Source organism: Sphaeramia orbicularis, chromosome 15 (assembly GCF_902148855.1).
Source record: "Sphaeramia orbicularis chromosome 15, fSphaOr1.1, whole genome shotgun sequence".
NCBI classification, from domain to species: domain Eukaryota; kingdom Metazoa; phylum Chordata; class Actinopteri; order Kurtiformes; family Apogonidae; genus Sphaeramia; species Sphaeramia orbicularis.
The window spans coordinates 52,635,386-52,655,684 of NC_043971.1; the positions used below are offsets into that span (position 1 = coordinate 52,635,386).

The 20,299-nt window shown below is 39.2% G+C and overlaps 1 protein-coding gene across 1 annotated transcript; it reads right to left on the reverse strand.

Annotated features, from left to right (window-relative positions):
• Positions 1-6,578: 6,578 nt before the first annotated feature.
• LOC115433910 (sulfotransferase 6B1-like) lies at positions 6,579-20,191 on the reverse strand. The gene is made up of 5 exons (XM_030155465.1): positions 20,045-20,191; positions 19,091-19,217; positions 11,423-11,517; positions 9,179-9,335; positions 6,579-7,888 (listed from the first exon to the last, which is right to left on the reverse strand). The coding sequence occupies exons 1-5, from the start codon at positions 20,189-20,191 to the stop codon at positions 7,761-7,763; spliced, it is 654 nt and encodes a 217-aa protein (XP_030011325.1). The 3' UTR covers positions 6,579-7,760.
• Positions 20,192-20,299: the final 108 nt, after the last annotated feature.

Sequence of the window (20,299 nt, forward strand, 5' to 3'; positions counted from 1 at the left end):
TGCCCATAGGTGTGAATGTGAGAGTGATTGTTTGTCTCTATATGTTCAGCCCTGCGATGAACTGGCGACTTGTCCAGGGTGTACCCTGCCTTCGCCCCTATGTAGCTGGGATAGGCTCCAAGCGACCCCCGTGACCCTAGTGAGGATAAAGCGGGTTCAGAAAATGAATGAATATATATATATATATATATATATATATATATATATATATATATATATATATATATATATATATGTAAATTAAATTAAATTAATTAAAATAAAATAAATAACAAAATAAAGTCAGAGGTCTAATCAGGAATCAGTACATTCAAATTTTCACAAACAATCAAGGCTTGTTTGGTTTTTACATGTTTCAGTGTTTTTTTGAAGTTTGTTATTTCATTTATGTGAATTTGGGTGGGTTTTCATAAATCTACATCTGCGTATGAATTGTTTAGCAATAATAATTAAAGTGTTATACACAATTTCTTGTTTTTTGTTTTTCATTTTAACTCCAAATTTAATGTCTTTATATTCCAGTTTGGGCAACTGAGTGTCCTTCTCAGATGTCCAGTCTTGAAATGCTGTCCAAAATGTCCTGGTGTATGGACAGTCAAAAAATAAATGTTCTAAAAATTCAATTTCAAATTCACAAAAAACACAGTTATTTTTTTCAATATTAAATCTTTGTCTCATAAAGTCATTACAAGGATAAATATTATTTTGTGTTTTAAAATGAGTTTCTTTCGCTTTTGGGGGTATGTGTAGAGCAGGGGTGTCCAACCCTGGTCCTCGAGAGCCACTATCCTGCATGTTTTAGATGTTTCCCTCTTCCAGCACACCTGATAGTTGTTATCAGGCTTCTGCAGAGCTTGATGATAGGCTTATCATTTGAATCAGTCGTGTTGGGAAGAGGGATACATCTAAAACATGCAGGATAGTGGCTCATGAGGACCAGGTTTGGACACCCCTGGTGTACAGTCAGGTATTTGGTTCTAATCCTGATTATAATTTTTTTAGGACAATCTTTTAATACATTTTTCTGTTTTTATGGGAAGGGGAAAAGATTGCATGTGAGGGCACCATGCATGAATTTGTTTGTACATTTTTCTCCCATAAAATTAATTTCATCTATAAAGAGTGACGAGATCCTGGGTATGAGTTAAGTTTATATTATAAGTTTTATGCCGTCTAAATAACAACACACATGCTATTAAACTCATCCAAACATCAAAATGTCCAGCTCATTAAGCTCATACTTCTGTTGGACTTTTTTTTTCCCCTACTTTTTTGTAATATTCAACCTTTTTTTGGCACAGTTGTCTGGTACATATGGTACAAATTGCTGTTCTAATTGTGTTTTAATAGAGTGTTTTAAAATGTGCATTTGTATATACAAACATACACATGTGCGTGCGCACACACACACACACAGACACACACAGACACACACACACACACACACACACACACACTGTATATAGCTAGCTTGCTAGCTAGCTAGCTACACACACACACACACACACACACACACACAGACACACACACACACACACACACACACACACACTGTATATAGCTAGCTTGCTAGCTAGCTAGCTACACACACACACACACACACACACACACACACATACATGGAGCTGCACAACTAACTAGAATTACATAAATGGAAAAGGCTGTGATTTAAAGGTTCAGTTTTTGCCATGTGTACAGCAATCACAGAAAACTACAAAATCTCTCAGGCCCACGGTGCAACAAGGAACATAGTAGAAAATACAAAATACAAAATAGAATATACCTATAAACATACAATATAACTACGAACATACATTATGACTATAAACTGCAGGGCTTGGCGAGAATAAATGAAACAATAAAGTGGCCACAGTACAGTGTCAGATGAATTACGGAGACAATTCAATGGAGTAATTTTGCTAGAATGGAGCTTTTCCTTTTCTTCATCTCCTCCATGTCTCCAGGATTAAAGCCTACGTTGAATTATCTCTTTGGAATCACTCCGATTCTTGTACACTTAGAAATTTGTACAAAACCATGTCATGAACAGATCATACAATTTATTCATCAAAGACTGTTTTTGTGCAGGAGAATCAGCTACCATCACTGTCTTAGTATTTTGTCACAGTGTAAAAAAAAGAATAATTTAAAATAGAAAAGTTTGGGAAATGTTAGAATTAAAATTATACAATTGATTTCACTTCAAAATTAATCCTCAAAATGCAAAGGAAAAACCTGCTAACTGCATTGTGTTCTGCAACCGACCAGTGGACTGTGGTGATGTGTAGTGACACACGAACATCCCTGAATATCTACTAAATCAGTGCAAAAACTGGATGAACATCCATCTGTGGACAGATTGCATGTGACTGCTTATAGCTGAAGCTTTTAACATCACTGAACTGCTGCTGAAGTACAAGTCCATTTAGCTGAAGAAGCTCAAAGCAGAAGTATAGTGAGGAGATGAAACAGTTTAATAAAGACCATTTCAACGTAAATTATGTCAGCTTCTTTAACTTCTCCACTTTGTTTTCTTAATTAATTCTCTATTGCATTGTAAGTAACTTCCAAAGTCTTCCATCATTAAAGATCATGAAGTTAGAATATTTAGAGAAAAATGAAGTTTAATAAGAATTAAGTTATTTTCTAAGAATAAAATAATATTTTTATTGAGAAAAAACTTGGAATATTTTGTGAAAAAAAAAAAAAAAGTTAGAAAACTAAATCCGAAATATTTTCTAAAGTGCACCACACAACAATCACAACAAAACTTTGGTGGAAATTCAAAAAATAAACTTTTTTTTAATGCATTTATTATTTTGCGGTAGAGATGCAAAGATCTCAAATGCCCAAGAGTCTTATTTGTGTAGTTCTAATAGCATGAGGAACAACAACACATTCAGGATCAGTCTGGAGAAAGAATTTAATCTTCTTCAAGATGATGTACATGGATGTAGTTTACCCACAAAAAAACCAAACACTGCCACTGTTTCACACATTCTGGTTTTAATGCTACAGTTTCTCAACCAGAATAAAAACCAAATCACACCAGTAGCTGCCAGTTTGAAGACCATTCACCTGTTGGATGTGTTTCATCCAAAATGTCAAGTAAAATGTCCAATATATCAGAGTCTCAAACTGTGCACTTTATACACAGGAATTCTCTACGCAGCAAGGAGATGAAAAATGCCTTCACTGATTTTTGCCCTTTCACCTCATTGTCTTATTGAATAATGACATGTTGACTTTTGTGGTTTTATTGAATATTTATTTTGGAAAGGACAATACATTTACAGTACGTAATTTACACAAACCAATACAGGATTGTACAGTGACATGGGGTGAAGTTCATGGCTGGTGAGACCCTTTCAGAGTCAGATCTACAAATATATGAACCCAAAAGAGGATCTGATTCACCATTTGATTGGCAGCAGTTAACAGGTTATGTTTCATATAATAATAATGGACTGGATTTCTATAGTGCAGGGGTGTCAAACTCATTTTAGTTCAAGGGCCACAATCAGTCCAATTTGATCTGCAGTGGGCCGGACCAGTAAAATAATAACAGAATAACCTATAAATAATGACAACTCCAAGTATTTGTTGTTGTTTTAGTGCAAAAAAAACAAACAAAAAAAACATTAAATTATGAAAATGCTTACTTTTGTAAACTATCCAAACAAAAAAGATGTGAATAACCTGAAAACCCCCCTGAAATTTCTTAAGAAAAATCAGTGCAATTTTAACAATCTTCTGCCTCCACTTCTCATTAGTCCATGTGCGTTCTGGATCAGATCTACAAAGACACTAAACACTGAGGAACAGGAAGAAAAGAGTTCAAACTGGACTGAATTTAATACAGACATTTCAGGTTGTTCATATTTGTTCAGGTTATTCACATTTTATTGTTACAGGATAGTTTGTAAATGTAAATATTTTCATAATTTAATGTTATTTTTTGCACTAAAACACAGAAAAATCTGAAGTTGTCATTATTTATAGGCATAATATAATATTATTTTTTTCACATCAAACCAAAAAAGAAAATCTGCAGTCATTCTTTTTTGTGGGTTCTTCTGCTGTTATTATTTGACTGTAGATCAGATTGGTCTGGATGTGGAACCTGAATTAAAATGAGTTCCACAGCCTGGACTGTGGAATTTTTGCACTTTGCAAATTCATCCCACAGGCCAGATTGGAACCTTTGGTGGGACACATTTGGGCCCCGGGCCACATGTTTGACACCCCTGCTCTAATTGTATGGGATGCAGTTTGTAAAGGATTACACATCCAAGGTGAGGCTCAGCTCACTGCTGCACCACCGGGTGTCTCTTCCCTGTATTTGAACGGGAAATGTGGAAATTCCCCAATTTTGAATAGAGGGTCTGCACATACATCACCCCCCCCCCCCCCCCAGGCCACGCCCCTCTCAGTCAGACTGAGTGTCTTAAACCAACCTGCTCAACATGACGGAGTATAGCAGTAAACACAGCCAGAGCAAAGGAACATGGGAAATCTGAAATGAAATGAAGGACAGTTGGACTGGACATGGATCTGTACGAGCTACCAAAGAACAAGTGGTCCATGAACACTGACATGTGGACCCACATGGAGGATCCAGACCTGATCCAGGGGGGAGGGGGTCAGCGCTATTTGGACCTGAAACTAATATACATGGTTTCATCAGGACTGACAACCAGGGTCCAAAACTAGGACCAGAACCAGCTGATCCAAAGGCTCCAAAACTAGGGCCCAGAACCAGCTGATCCAAAGGGTCCAAAACTAGGACCAGAACCAGCTGATCCAAAGGCTCCAAAACTAGGGCCCAGAACCAGCTGATCCAAAGGCTCCAAAACTAGGACCCAGAACCAGCTGATCCAAAGGGTCTAAAACTAGGGCCCAGAACCAGCTGATCCAAAGGGTCTAAAACTAGGGCCCAGAACCAGCTGATCCAAAGGGTCTAAAACTAGGACCAGAACCAGCTGATCCAAAGGTCATTTCCAGTAGACCGTGGACTGACCCCAGTGAATCTATGCAGGATCTACTGGGACTGAGCAGATTTACTGAGTCTAGTTCAGATCCAGTCCTTTATCCAACACAGATACTACTGCTGTGGACCAGCAGGGCACCACTGCATTCTGGGAAATTAGCAGATTTACACCACCTGGTTTAAATTAACACATTATTCTGATAATATTATGGCTTTATTGTTGGAATATGACGACTTTAATCTCATAAATGAATGACATTTTTGTTAAATTATGAGTTTTTTTATAACTACGACTTTATTCTCATAACATTGTGATTCTTTTTGTATTTGACTTTATTCTCATAAAATTACAGGTTTTATATCGATATTTCATGACTTTCTTCTGGTAGTGCCCAGTGTTTTTCTGTTCTTCTGTGGTCCTAATACTCCGTCGTAGCTTTATTCTCCAGTTCCTCCGTATTTGTAAAACTAGGTTGGCCTCAGTTTCAGTTCGTTTACTAATCATGTAGGAGCACAAGGTTCACAATCACAAAATGAGACAAAAACCAGGAAAGATCTGATCATGAAACCAAGAGCTGCACTAAGAAGGACCGTTAGCCAAAACAATAGGTCATTTCAGGTCTGATTGGACCCAAAAATACAGCATCAATGAATGTTAGCTGACCCCAAACAGGACCCACAGATCTAGGTTTGGTTTCCTGGGTTTGTGGATCCATCTCCTTCTCTTTTCTTTGTCTTTGGGTGTCTGTAAACGATAGCTCCCACTGCTTTAAGAACCTGAAAATACAATCAGTCTCACAACAGCTCTGCCCCATTTTTAATTCAATATTGTTCTTCAGCTTAGACAGTACTGAAGCCAACGCTGTCACTCATCTGCCTCTTTCTGACACTCAGTGGGCGGAACCACAGTGACTTCTGCTAGTGGTGACGTCACGTGCAGACCCTCTGTTGAAAAATAATCAAATTATTGGAATCAAACAGAAAATAAGTTTATACTACAGATCAGTGGACAAAAATCAACATTTGCATTATTTAATTATAATTTGTTTTGCTCTGCCTCTCCTGACCACACGTCACTGGGTTTGTATTATGTTATGACCTGGGTCATAATTGGTTCATTTACGTGTGTATATGTGAATATGTTTGTGTTTAGTGTGTGTGTTCTCCCCTGTCCTGTCGGTGTGCTGTGCCCTTTTTGTGTCTGTTTGTTTTGCAGGAAGCTGATTGGTGGAGTGTGATTGCCCGGCCCCTTTAAATGGCCCTGGATCTGCAGTTCGCTCTCTCTCTTGCCTCCTGTCAGCTTCCAGCCGTGTGTTCCTGTGTGTGATCGTCAGTCTTCGTGTGTTTCGTGAGCTAATTCGCAATTTTGTACATAGCTGTAAATAGTATTTTTTGTAATTTGATCCTTTTTCTGGTAGGGGAGGTCGGCTCATTTATTTTCTCCTTTTCTCCTGTTTTTGTTTGGGGAGTTTAGGTTAGTTTTCTGTATTTTATTTCTTGAATTTGTTTTGGATTAGGTAATTTAGTTTTGAACAGTGAAGAAGGTTTTTTGTTTGTTGTTTTAGCCGCGCCCTCCCCTAACCCTCCATTAGTTGTAAAAAATAAATATTGTGAATTTAGTTTTTGACTGATGTGTGTGCTTGGGAGCTGGGAGGGGACAAAAGTAGAGCATATTATGTTCGTCCTGGTAAACCCCTAGGCCGGGGCGTAACAATTACAATAGGATTTAATTCTTCAATATGTCTTGGTGACAGATTATAATGTCATTCCAACCAAAAGTACAATGATTATTCTATTAATCAGTTAATTTACAGAAATGATTTGCAACTATGAATAAGTTTTCATGTAAAAATTCCAATGTTTTGCAGGTCATGCAGCTCCTTTGTTGTTACTCAATAGTAAACTCTGTATTTTTGTGGATTTTGGTCGTTGGCTGAATAGGGTTACATACTGAAAACTAAACTTGTCACATTTTACCTAAATGGAAGTAGAACTGGCTTTTCTTTTAGATTTTTAATACATTTTATAGTAGAAACGATCAATCTGAGTATCCTAATCTTCCAGCTGTAGTTTATTTTATTCATCTTGACTGAGGTGAGTCCACCCACTACAGTGCTGTTCTTGATGATAACAACAGGAGGCGCCAAAGGAACATTACAAAAATTTTTTTACATTGAAGGCAATAAACCAAATTTAAGAACCTTTCAACATATGCCTTTTTGGTCAAATCTAACTGAGTGAGAGAGAGAACAATTTGCTCTAATAATGCAAAACGTGCTTTAAAAGTGAATCTATATTTCCTTTACTTTCCTATTAGTGCTCCTGTGGGTTTACTGTTACTAGTCCTGTGGGTGAGTTAAAGTATCCTTACGTTATTGACTGATGGAAGCAGAATCAGATACAGGTGAGACAGGTACAGCTGCTCAGGTTTGTCAAGATAAAAAAAAAAAACTGGCTTCAACGTCTTACCTGATTCAAAAAAATGTGAAAATAACTTTTATCGCTGCAGACCCACAAAAGTTTACCTCTTAGACTGAAGAAGACTGACCATAAAGCACTTTTCCCCCTTTTTTTTATTTACATTTTTTCCCTTTCTGTTTCTTCATTTCTTTCCTTCCTTCTACTGTTCACCCTTTTGTATTCGATGGGACTTTTGGCCCTGAACCTGTCATTCCAGGAAACTCCTTGACTGAATAAATCCTTGTGGTGAACTCGTCCTGAGCTCCTGTTTGACGTCTGGCCTTTGTGTCGGTGCCTCTGTGGGTTCGTTTCACTGACAGTGGTCCTGGTAGTTCAACTTGGCCCCCAGTCTGGTTCCCTTCAGGTGTTTGTTGAAGGCTTCATCCATCTCTTTATTCTGCTGTGGTGTGAAATGGTTCTTCCAGTCCCCGACCTCACCTAGTAACATAAAAATATAAAAATAAAAATATCAGACATTCAGATCTCAAAATACTAAATCCTGGCCTCAAAAGTGAAACCAGAGATGTCGTCTCATTCTTTTTTGTATTAAGCAAGACAAGTTAGAAATGACATGGAATTCACACAAAAAGTAAAATTCGGCTCTGTTTTTCCAAATTAATGAGATAACTATCTTGTAATTATGAGAAAAAATAAGTTTAAAAAAATTCAGCTCTGTTTTTCTGAATTAACAAGATACTGTTTTCTGAAAAAAAAATTAAATTCAGCTCTGTTAATTATCTCGTTAATTCAGAAAAACAGAGCCGAATTTAAATTTTTTCACAAAACAGTATGTCGTTAATTCAGAAAAAAAGAGCCGAAGTTTTTTTAAATTTATTTTTTCTCGTAATTACAAGATAATTATCTTGTTAATTTGGAAAAATAGAGCCAAATTTATTTTTATGTGTGAATGCAATACGCTTCTGTAAAATGATGTTCATACTAGGTTACATAAAATAGCTGGTGCATTAAGACCAGAATGAGACTAGAAAAGCACTCGGAGAGCGCAGACCTCCACCAAGGCAGATCAGTCCCCACCCCCCCATCACCACCAAAATTTAGTCATTTGTTCCTTGTGCCAGTATCAACATTTCCTGAAAATTTCATAAAAATCCGTCCATAACTTTTCAGTTATTTTGCTAATAGACAGACAAACAGACAGACAAACCCCAGTGAAAACATAACCTCCACTGTTACACTTGGCGGAGGTAATAAGAATAAGATAAGGATAACATATACATATATATACATACCTATTATTTACATATGGTTGTACGTGATGTTGATGTTGATGTGAAGTTCTGTTAAAAGTTCTGTTCTTAAACATTGTAATTGAAGAGCAACATCTGACACTGTCATTCAAAAGAAAGCTAAGAAATATTTTAAAAAAAAATACTGAAAAGGCCTGAAATTTAGTTGAACCCTGGCACATGTTTAATCAGTGGTAGTAAAAAACATGTTTTTCTCTGTTCATTAAGATGTTTTCACTGAAATTTTTGAGGATTTATTCCTTAAATTCAAGTAAGTTCAGACAGTTTCCCAAAAAGTCAAATAAATTTGTACAAAGAAAAGGATAAAAACCTGCCACTTGGGTGAGATATAAATGATGTGTTTTTCTTGAATGTGTCAGTGGAAATAAACTAGAACTTCAGAGTGGATCTGGAAGGAGCACATTCAGTTTCCAAAGTAGCACATGTAGGAAAAAGACATGATGGAAAGAGTCTGCAGCACCTTTCCTGAAGATGACATTTCCCATGTTGCCATGGGAGTGGGTGGAGCTTTCCTTCATGGCGCTGAAGGTGCTTCCATTTGCGACCTCCTGAACCTGAGCTTCCGTCAGGCTGAAGCCGAAAAACTTGGAGATCTGACGGACGCCTTGGCTCAGATTCTGCAGAACAGAACATGGAAGTAAACACGAGTCATTTTTCCACTGGACAAATGCACAAAACTTTACCAATACTAAATGTGGAAAAAACAGAAGTGTGTAATATCAGTTTTTACATTAAATCACAAATGCAATGATTTGTTTATTTATTATAAACACGGTGACGAACATAAATGTCATGCTGACTGACAGGTATATTCATCTTTGTCTCATTGCGCCCTCTAGGTCCTGGAAAATGCTCACATTTCTCAGTTGTTTTGAATCTAGAATGCTCGTTACCTCTTGTGTCCACACATACCGCGCCATGTTTGTTTTAAAACTCTTCTTCGATTGTTGTAACATGCATCAACATCCATTTTTTATTTGTTCATGTAACTGTAGTTGTGCTAAAAGTTCTTTCCATTACAGTTTTGCACGATATATACCAGTCTCGCTATGCCTGAAAAACCACCCCTTGCAAGCGCAAAAACTTTTCATCGAAAAATGAGAATTTTGGCGAAATTGTCGTGTTTCCAGTCCGGTCCTTTAGGAACAAAGACAAACTGAGGTCTGGTACAACATGAAATGATGAAGATAATACTGATCAAACAAACTTTGGAATGGATTTGGATGTTTCAGCCTTTATGCAACAGAACAGGATGAACGGATTCACAGATAGATGGTTCAGTGTTTGATGGTAATTCTGTCATGAGTTTGGACATTTATCACTGAAAGCAGTGATAGTTGTCTTTTTTTAATGGAGTTCTTCCCTTTCCCACATTTCCCTGTGGTCTGCATAAACTGTAAATGTTCTGCCTGGGTCTGAATTCTTCATTCATTCAACGCCACAGGTCCATCTTCAACCCTATTTCTGAGGAATGACACCAGAAAGGTGGTTTGGAGTAGGGCTGGGTAAAAAAATCGATTTGATTGATTTTGGATCGATTTCTTTTTAATTTTGCATAATTGATTAATGATGGATGAGATCAATTTTTCAGAGCAGGACTGTGAGTAAATGACCTGGAAACCGCTGACGTGGAAGCGCGGCCGGCTCTGGCTTGGGCATATTTTCATTATGGACTACAACCGCTGATGACGACAAACAATTATGTTGTACAAGAAATGTTGGTCTGAAGTCTTACTCTCCATCCATCCATCCATTCTCTTCCGCTTTATCCGGGGCCGGGTCGCGGGGGTAACGGTCTAAGCAGGGATGCCCAGACTTCCCTCTCCCCAGACTCCTCCTCCAGCTCTTCCGGGGGGACCCCGAGGCGTTCCCAGGCCAGCCGAGAGACATAGTCTCTCCAACGTGTCCTGGGTCTTCCCCGAGGTCTCCTCCCGGTGGGACATGCCCGGAACACCTCCACAGGGAGGCGTCCAGGAGGAATCCGAAACAGATGCCCGAGCCACCTCAGCTGGCCCCTCTGGATGTGGAGGAGCAGCGGCTCTACTCCGAGCTCCTCCCTGGTGACTGAGCTCCTCCCCCTATTCCTAAGGGTGCGCCCAGCCACCCTGCGGAGGAAACTCATTTCGACCACTTGTATCCGGGATCTTGTCCTTTCGGTCATGACCCAAAGCTCATGACCATAGGTGAGGGTAGGAACGTAGACTGACCGGTAAATCGAGAGCTTCTCCTCTCGGCTCAGCTCCTTCTTTACCACAACCGACCGGTACAGCGACTGCATCACTGCAGACGCTGCACCGATCCGTCTGTCTGAAGTCTTGCTCTTATATGTGCAAATGTCGTGACGTAACTAGTTATAAAACATAACAAATTAAGAAGGAATTCAAAATGACTGTAGAAATCCACTGGATTTTTGTCCAAATGAATCTACAGATAGTTTTGCAGCAGCTGGAGGGTTCAAATTCAAACTGTATGAACTATTAGGGTCCAAATACACAAAGAAATGAAGCACAGACTAAGAACAGTGGGTTTAGACAAATATGAAGCCTTTAAAGCCTGTAGGTTTAGGGATGGACCAGGACTCAGCTGACCAATCAGAATGCAGGTGTTTGTGGGTTCAATTTGTGCTTCAGACTGTAGACATAGATGCTGTTTGTGTGACAGAATTAGATCAAACACAGACGATAATAATGGTGATGAAAAGCACCTGTTTCAGCTCCTCATAAGTGACCACCATGACGCTGGGGTCGTCCATCTTCTTCTCCCAGGCCAGGGCGTGGTCAAAGTACGAGCCCCATGGAACTACACACAGCAAGAAGACACAAACACACACACACACACACACACACACACACACACACACACACACACACACACACACAGTAAGAAGACACAAACACACAGTCATACATGGACACAAATACACACAAACACAGACAGTAAAACACAAACAGAAATACACACACACACACACACACACACACACACACAGAATAAGTCATATATTAGTCATTGTGTGGGTCATAGTTAACCCTTTGTGGACTGGTCTTGGCTAACATTGAATCATGTACATAAACTAGTTAGTTAACCATACAGTTGGTCCGCCATCAGGAGATCTACTACTGGTAGATTCAAAACCAGTAGATCTACCATCAGCAGATCTACCATCAGGAGATCTACCATCCACCAGTAGATCCACCACTGGTAGATCCACCATCAGTAGATCTACCATCAGTATATCCACCATTGGTAGACCCACCAGCAGGAGATCCACCATCCACCAGTAGATCCACCACTGGTAAATCCACCATCATTAGCTCCAACCCTGGTAGATCTACCATCAGTAGATCTACTGATGGTAGATCTACCATCAGTAGATCCACCACTGGTAGATCCACCAGAAGGAGATCGACCATTGGTACAGCCACCATCCACCAGTAGATCCACTACTAGTAGATCCACCGTCAGTATTTGTCAGGGGCTACATGAACTTGACTTGAATGCATCAAAACTACAAAACAAATACTTTATAAGTAAAATCTATTTGTTAAAAGTAAATATACATGATTAGACCAAATCAGTCAAAAGGCTGTTAATTCACCAGGTGGTGTCCTGGATGCGGTCTGGTATCTGGAGTTTCCATCGGTCTCGCACAGTGAATGTTTTTCCATCCTGGTGGGTGAATGTGGCTGCAGTAGAACACATGCATCTGTACATGAACCTCTCACTGGGAACATAAAGACTTTGTGCAACTGTTGGAGATTTCCAGCAGGTCCAGGTCAGAGGAGGGCTTCATTTTATTTTGAAACTTTGAACACTGAGGTGTGTTAGTTGTGTTCATCCCTCCTCTTCTAACAAACCCACAGCTCTGTAGTTTATGTCCAATCCCTCTGAGGCATTCGCCAGTAAAGGCTCTGAGTAACACAAGTCAGATGGATGTTTTCCTAATGAGTCTTTTTAATGGCAACTTTCCTGTAATTTTGAAAACTTCCCCCCAAACAGTAACGGTAATGTTGGAACTTGGACACAACCTGCAGAAGCTTTGGATCATCTGCAGACAAACGCTAATCTTCATAGAATACAGTGTTTGAGGCAAATTATTTCAGTTTTCATTGAAATGTTCAAATATTAAGACTGAAAACCACAGTGATGGAAAAATAATGAGCATCCAAATATGAAACCTAACATGTTAAAGGTGCGGGAGACTTTCGTGACCAATTTTTCATCCAATCTGTCCATCCTCAGTCATATCCTCAGTGTCATGAATCTGTTCGTCTGTCTGTCATTACTCAGCTGAATCTCTTACATTACGGTGAACAGTTTTAGTTCCATCCACCAGAAACAGACCATGTGTTTACACACAGAGCTGGGAGGGAACTCCGGCATCTGAGGAATTTTGTCGCAATGTGCATTGTGGGAATGGGAGGTTCACGCAGCCACCTGCAGCGGGAGCACAACCATATGATGTTATATGGATGAAACAAACATGACGTGGAAACGGCAGCAACTCCCCTCCCTCTATAAATATTCCTCCAGCCGTTTCTGCGTTTCAGCCGTTTCCACGTCATGTTTGTTTCATCCATATAACATCATATGGTTGTGCTCCTGCTGCAGGTGGCTGCGTGAACCTCCCATTCCCACAATGCACGTCGTGACAAAATTCCTCAGATGTCCAGTTCCCTCCCAGCTCAGTTTGTAAACACATGGTTTGTTTCTGGTGGATGGAACTAAAACTGTTCACCGTGAGGGAGGAGATTCAGCTGAGTAATGACAGACGGACGAACAGGTTCATGAAACTGAGGATATGAGTGAGGTTTGACAGATTTGATGAAAAACTGGTCAGGAAAGTCTCCCGCACCTTTAATAAAACACCAGATACTGGTGAAAAGCATCTGATTTGTGAGTGTCAGAGGATTATTTTAACCACCAGGGTGTAGCAGAGGGGAAACTTACACATGTCTACACATTCACAATATGAAGTTTAAAAGGTGTCTGAAAAAACCTGCAAGAAAGGACATGTTTACTGGAATGATCTATTCCATAAAATGTGTTTTTGTATGATTCTATAGGGTGCATACATTACATGGGAATAAAGTACATTTCTGACCAACAGAGAGTAAAATGTTGAAAAAAGTGCTGTTAGGATTAACCCAAAAGACACTCACAAAGATGGGATTTGGACAGGATTCTCCACTGTAGATGAACCTCTGCATCTATTCTCATGTCCACCATGACTCTGTGAGCCAGTCTTATTTGTCACAACCTAACTGATAACTCACAGATTTTTGACACCTTTCTTTTGTTTGACATTTCAATGAAGTAGGTTTGCTCTGAAATCTGGAGAATTACCCTACAGGGAACTAAGAATTTGGCCTGAAATGAAGATGCAACTAGTGGCAACAAAACCATAACTTGGGGCTCTTTCACACTGCGTACCCGAGTCCGTATCCGAGTCTGTTTGACCCCAAAGTCCGCTTAATTTTATCAATGTGAATGCAAACGTTCCGTGCTCGAGTACCGTACCCAAGTCCAGTTGAGAAGGTAGTCCTGGGTACGGACTGCGTGGACTCCAGGTGTTCTACTGTAGAATCATTGTAACTGCCTGATACACAGTGGAAGTGTTTCAGATCACATGCTCTGACAGAGCAACTGACAGAGGTTTTTATCATTGGAACCCCCTCACCTCTACCTGGTCCATGGAAAATTTTCATGCATGAAACTGGTCCATAGTACAAAAAAGGTTGGGGACCACTGGTCTAAACGTCTAAAATACCTTCTGTACATGGTGGAACAATGAGAATTCTACAGTTAGCTTAGTAATAGTTTTCTATCAGGAAAAATAGAAGCTTTTCTTTTAAGTCCGTCTTCAAGAACTATGATTCCATGACATATCATTTACAGGGATACAGTAACCTCAAAACTAAAACACTGATGTTCTAACAGGATAAATGCCAATATTGTAAAACTGGAGAACACATAAATAGAGGAATACAGATTACTAGCACATTGACCTGTGGGGAACCATGGGTTCTAGTTGTGGTCGTTTTGATGCTGGGCAGAGCTGCCTTTTGGAAAACGATGTTAGTGTATATTTTATAAGTACTGACATAAAAATTGTTGATAAATCATTCTTTAAAATTTAAACAATTTATATATTAATTACAATATCTAGGGACTGAAGTTAGTGGATGAGTTGTTCCTGTTTTTAACTTCATTTCCCATCATACAGCGTGGTACTGCACTTCCCGTCAACCGTCAAGGGCAACATAACTTGACTGTAAGACTATTATATTACAAAATTACCAACATTTCCCAACATATGGGTCTTATCAACTTGTCATTTTTGCTAGTCTCTTCCTTGACCATAAATGCGTCCTTCCTGTTTTTAACTTCATTTCTAGTCATGCAAGGCTGACAGGACGAGCAAGGCTGCTTCCTGTCCCTCCCCCTGGCAGCTGCTTAGCAATGTGAATTAAGTCAGTCCCTCCTGATTTTAAAAAAGGGAATTTTAACCCCAATACCTGTTGGTGAAATTGTGGGGCTCACTTAGGGAACCAGACCCACATATTCTGGACGCGTCCTCAGATCAGACCTTTCTGGGATGATACATTTGTCGCTGTGAACACAGTTTTCAACCAAACATTTTCTAAAGATTTAAAGTTTGCTATTTTAGGTGTAATCCTAGAAAGTTTAGAAGGAAATAACCGAGAATACCTCCTGTAAATTTTACTAACGGCAGCCATTAAATGCATCACCATCAAGTGGCTGAAACCTGAACCTCCAACATATAATATTTGGATTGAGAAAGTGAGGGAAATCTATCAGATGGAGCAAATTACTTATGCACTTAGAATTCACGGAGAGATGTTTACAAAGAGATGGAGTCCCATCTTTAAGCTTTTAATGCAATAAGCACTCAGTAGAGGTTGTATAGACATGTGTTTGGTTTTTTTTTGTCATTCATGTTTCATTTATGATTCCTTGTAATCAATATCTACGGCAGATACACTTTTTTGTTTTCTTCATGTTTGCCATATGGGGATATTTGATTAGATTTATTAATGTATGTATAATGTCTTGTATATTTGTATGAGCAAAACTAAATAAAAATTAAGTTTAAAAAAAAAAAAGGGAATTTTAAGAAAAAAGATATTTAATGTGGAGATGGGACTATTCCTCAACTGTAGGTACCAAACTGGCCAGGTACTGCAACGATACACAGACAGATGGACAGACGGACAGACAGACAGACAGACAGACAGACAGACAGACAGACAGACAGACAGACAGACAGACAGACATCGCTGAGACCTTCCAGTATTATAATGTCTTGAATGTGGGGACAGTGGTTGGTCAATAATGCCACATGACTCCAACATATATTATATGTTAGTGACACATTTATTGTTGAAACAAAATAAGTTATCATGTTATTTTTCTAGTTTTAAGACCCATTCTCCTCTTTCAATGTCCAGTTTATTTGTTGTGCTTTATTGTACTCTAGTTTTAAAATATCTGACAAGGACAAACATATTTCCATTATGCGACCTTGACATTATGTCCAGTGTAGCTGACTTCAGTAAAGAAGCTAAACGGTGTTTTAAACAGACGTTTATACCAGTGTGTAAATGTCTCCGCTCAGCCTTTATGTATGGATGCAGTAAACGTCCTTTATTTGAGTTTTTGACCCTGCTGAGCCGACTGTGCTGTTTATTAGCCCATAAACTTGACCCAGATCTGAATCGTCCTGTCACGCTGACCGGCCTCGAGCTTGCGGTCATTAAAGGTGTAACCTGTGCCCGGGGGGCGGAGCTGACCCTATACCTGAGATAAAAAGATTACTTAAGTAGAATTCTGACCTACTTGGAGGGCCTACTTCATGTGGCGCACACGTTATAGTTAATATTTAACCTGTTCCAAGGGTTGATAAGAACTGTTTTATTTCTTATCATTAATAAAGGATTAAATCTGGTATTAATGGGCTGAATGCCTTCATCTTAATGCTGCTGATCGTTCTTCCCTCAAAACTTTAACCTCTAATATATAATAATAATTCATACGGCCTAACGGTTTTTGTCCATTAACTAATCAATTTATGTTTGCAGATCAGTCACTGAAGCAGTCAGATGAATAACGAGTAGTGAAAGTAAAAAAGTGACAGAAAACGGAAAAACCCAATTATCACTTTGCAAAAGTACTAATATTCACTGTAGTATCCACTTTTTCCAGATTCACAGTTTATTGAGTCATGTTACTTCACTGAGCTTCAACACAGAATCACTGTTCAAAATGTAAATAATTTACAACACTTTATTATGGGTAATCTGCAATTGGATCTGTTGTACCATATTTGCAAAACAAGACTTACGCTGTTGGGGGCCTACAGTAAGGGTATATTCCCGAGATCCCCTCAATCCTCTGCTATATAACAAAGCAAATAAATGACACAATGTATAAAAGATACCAACTTAATTTTGGATGATCGATATGAACCAAATTTCAGCTCAATTCGCCTGCTATATCTAGCAATAATGTCCAAAAAAAAAGATTTTTCAACAGAAGTGCCCCCATTTGGACAAGTAATAATATTGATGGAACACCCCAAATCAATAGGGTTCTTCCCCTGGGGGTCACCTATGTTGGTGCTAAAGGGGGATAGTTATCAGGTTCACATGAAGAATATCTGGTCTGAATAATGTCAGAAAATTATTTGCTGAATAATGTCAGAAAAGATTTTAGATATTCGTTGGACGATCAACATGAATCAAGTTTGAGCTTGATTGGCCAGCGATGTCCTTAATGTCAAAAAAATTATTTATCAACAGAAGCTCCCCCAACCATTTGGAAAAACACACCACCTGGTGTCAAAATATGACATCATGTAAACTCAAGGTAATGGCACAAAGAAAAAGACAATCGATATGAACTCAATTTGAGCTACATGGACCTGATGGTGGCAGAACAACGGTCAGAGAACCAATCTCTCCCCACAAAACTCCACCTAGTGAATGAAAATGACCCCATTTGAACTCCAGATGGTAGACAGAAAATGGACAATCAATATGAACCAAATTTTATCTCAACTGGCCTATTATTGCTTAATTTATTTCAGAAAAACTGATTTTCAACTAAAGCGCCCCCATTTGGATAACTTAGGGTGTTTTCACACTGGGTGTCCGAATCCGTGTCTGAGTATGTTAGACCTCAAAGTCCACTTTATTTTATCAATGTGAATGCAAACGTTCTATACGCAAATACCGTACCCGAGTCCAGCTGAGAATGTAGTCCTGGGAATGGACTGGGTGGACTCCAGTGCGGTACGTTGCCATTTGAAAGCAATCTATACCTGAGACCGAAAGTGACCTAATTACTGCGAGACCATAGACGGCGCTCCTGTTGTCTTGGATCTGCTCACCTTATTGGCTGAACCACTAGGTGATATATCTGGGACAACGAGGGTGGCTCTTCTTCTGTTTGCCTCAAACAGGATAACAGATAGAAAAGTAGACTGTCAAGGGACGGTTTGAGTCTCAGGACGATATGAGTCGCGCATGCATAAAAATTGTCAGGAGACACAATCCGTCACTTGACATAGACAAATGAACAGAACTGGTGCTCGGTTGATGACGTTAGGGTTTGTCACTTCTGCGTTTTTGTTGGACAGCTACAGAATTCCTTTCACTCCGCCACCTACTGTTTCGGTCCTGTAACAGCCACTCGTTCTCTGGCACGGGCCGCGGCAAAGGTGTGACCGTATCCACAGATGTGGATACCCAGTCTGCAAACACCCTTATAATCCTCATAGAGAAGCTGAAATCGATAGGGTTCTTCCACTAGGGTCCCCTATGTTGGTTATCAAGGGAGAAGGAATCCAACCAAATGTGCTCTAGATATTCCATTCACACAAAGGAAATCCAGCGGCAGTATTCGGGGTAAAACCATTAATCATAATTACAGATAAAGTTTCAGCATTTTGTGTGGTTCAAACCGTGGATTCAGAGGGAAGGTCTTGGAAATATTCTAAACCTTTCTTTTAAACCTGCGGTTAATCTGAGTATACAACCCAAACACTAGTTATTTGGTAAAAGTGTTTTGGTTGACATATTATTACAGTTCAGTCCTGAGCCTCCAAATGACCAGAGTTCCCTCCTCCTCATTAAACTTAATAATGAACCAAAGCAGACAAATCTGTAAGCCAGAAAAATACACAGCCTTTCCCACAGTCTACACTAAACCTACATCCAATTCCCATCATGCTCTCTGACACACTGAATGGTGGTGATATGATTTAAAGCCTCCAACTGTTGGACATCTACTCGAAGCCAAACCTCACACTTGGCATAAAACAAAACATAATAGAATGTGTTTTTCTCACCATCTCCAGAAAGGAAGTCGGTGAAGAAAGATTCCCAGGATTTCATGGATGGGAGGACGGGGTTGTTGTTACAGAAATGATAATAAGAAACCAGGGTGTCTTTAGGATTTCTGAAGATCACCAACATCTGTTTACAACAAAGTACACAAACACAGCATCAGTAAAAAGAATAAGAATATTCACACAGACAGTGAGAGCTCAGGTCCATACAACTGTGGAGCAAATGATGCACATGTGAATATATAAAAGAATGAATAAGTTCTGTTTTCCCTCAGGTTATGGTATAAAACACAGGTGTCAAACATATGGCCCGTGGGCCAAAACCAGCCCACCAAAGGGTCCAATCCAGCCCGCAGGATGAATTTGTGAAATGTAAAAGTGACACTGAAGATATTAACAGTAAAGGACGTACAGATGAATATGATCTGAAGTGGGTCAGACCAGGAAAATCCTATCATAATTAACTAGAAATGACTACAATGCTACTTCTTCGTTTTAGTGTAAACAAGTGAAATTACATGAAGATGTTGACATTTATAAACTATAGTTTCACAAAATATGTGAATAACCTGAACAAATATGAACAACCTGAAAAATAAGTGCAATTTTACTAATATTCTACCTATTATTAAATGTTTTTACAGGATAGTTGGTAGATGTAAACATTTCCATAACTGAATTTAACTTTTTTCACTGTAGTTATTAGATTAGTCCGGCCCACTTGACATCATATTGGGCTGAACGTGGCCCCTGAACAAAAAAGAGTTTGACACCCCTGGTCTAGAGCCTTCAAATTAGATTAGATAAACACACACACACACACACACACACACACACACACACACACACACACACAGGAATTAAAAACAACACATAGTCTTCTTTGAAAGCCACTTGTCTTATAATTTTGTACTCGGACATAAAAGTGTCTTTGCATAAGTGTGTGAAACTCACCTTGGTTTTGTTTTGATAGAAACTCTGAGGGATGTTGTCAGGATGCATATGAGTTCCCAGAAACCTCGGAGAGGGGGCCTGTTCCACCAGCTGAGGAGACAAGGAAGGGGAGGGGCATGGATTCAGCTGATTACCTTTGGTTACCATACTTTTATTACCCCCCGAAGGGGAGGCAAGGGGTATTGTTTTTGGTTCATTTTTTGTTTGTTTGTTTGTTTAACACTTTAGGAGCAAAACTATTGGTTGAATTCATAC

Coding starts and splice junctions, on each gene's coding strand:
- LOC115433910 (XM_030155465.1), bottom strand. CDS start 20,191: ATGGTAACCAAAGGTAATCAGCTGAATCCATGCCCCTCCCCTTCCTTG. Junction 11,518..19,090: donor CGACTTCCTTTCTGGAGATG/GTGAGAAAAACA, acceptor TGCTGTGTGTAG/TTCCATGGGGCTCGTACTTT. Junction 7,889..9,178: donor AAATGTCATCTTCAGGAAAG/GTGCTGCAGACT, acceptor TTATGTTACTAG/GTGAGGTCGGGGACTGGAAG.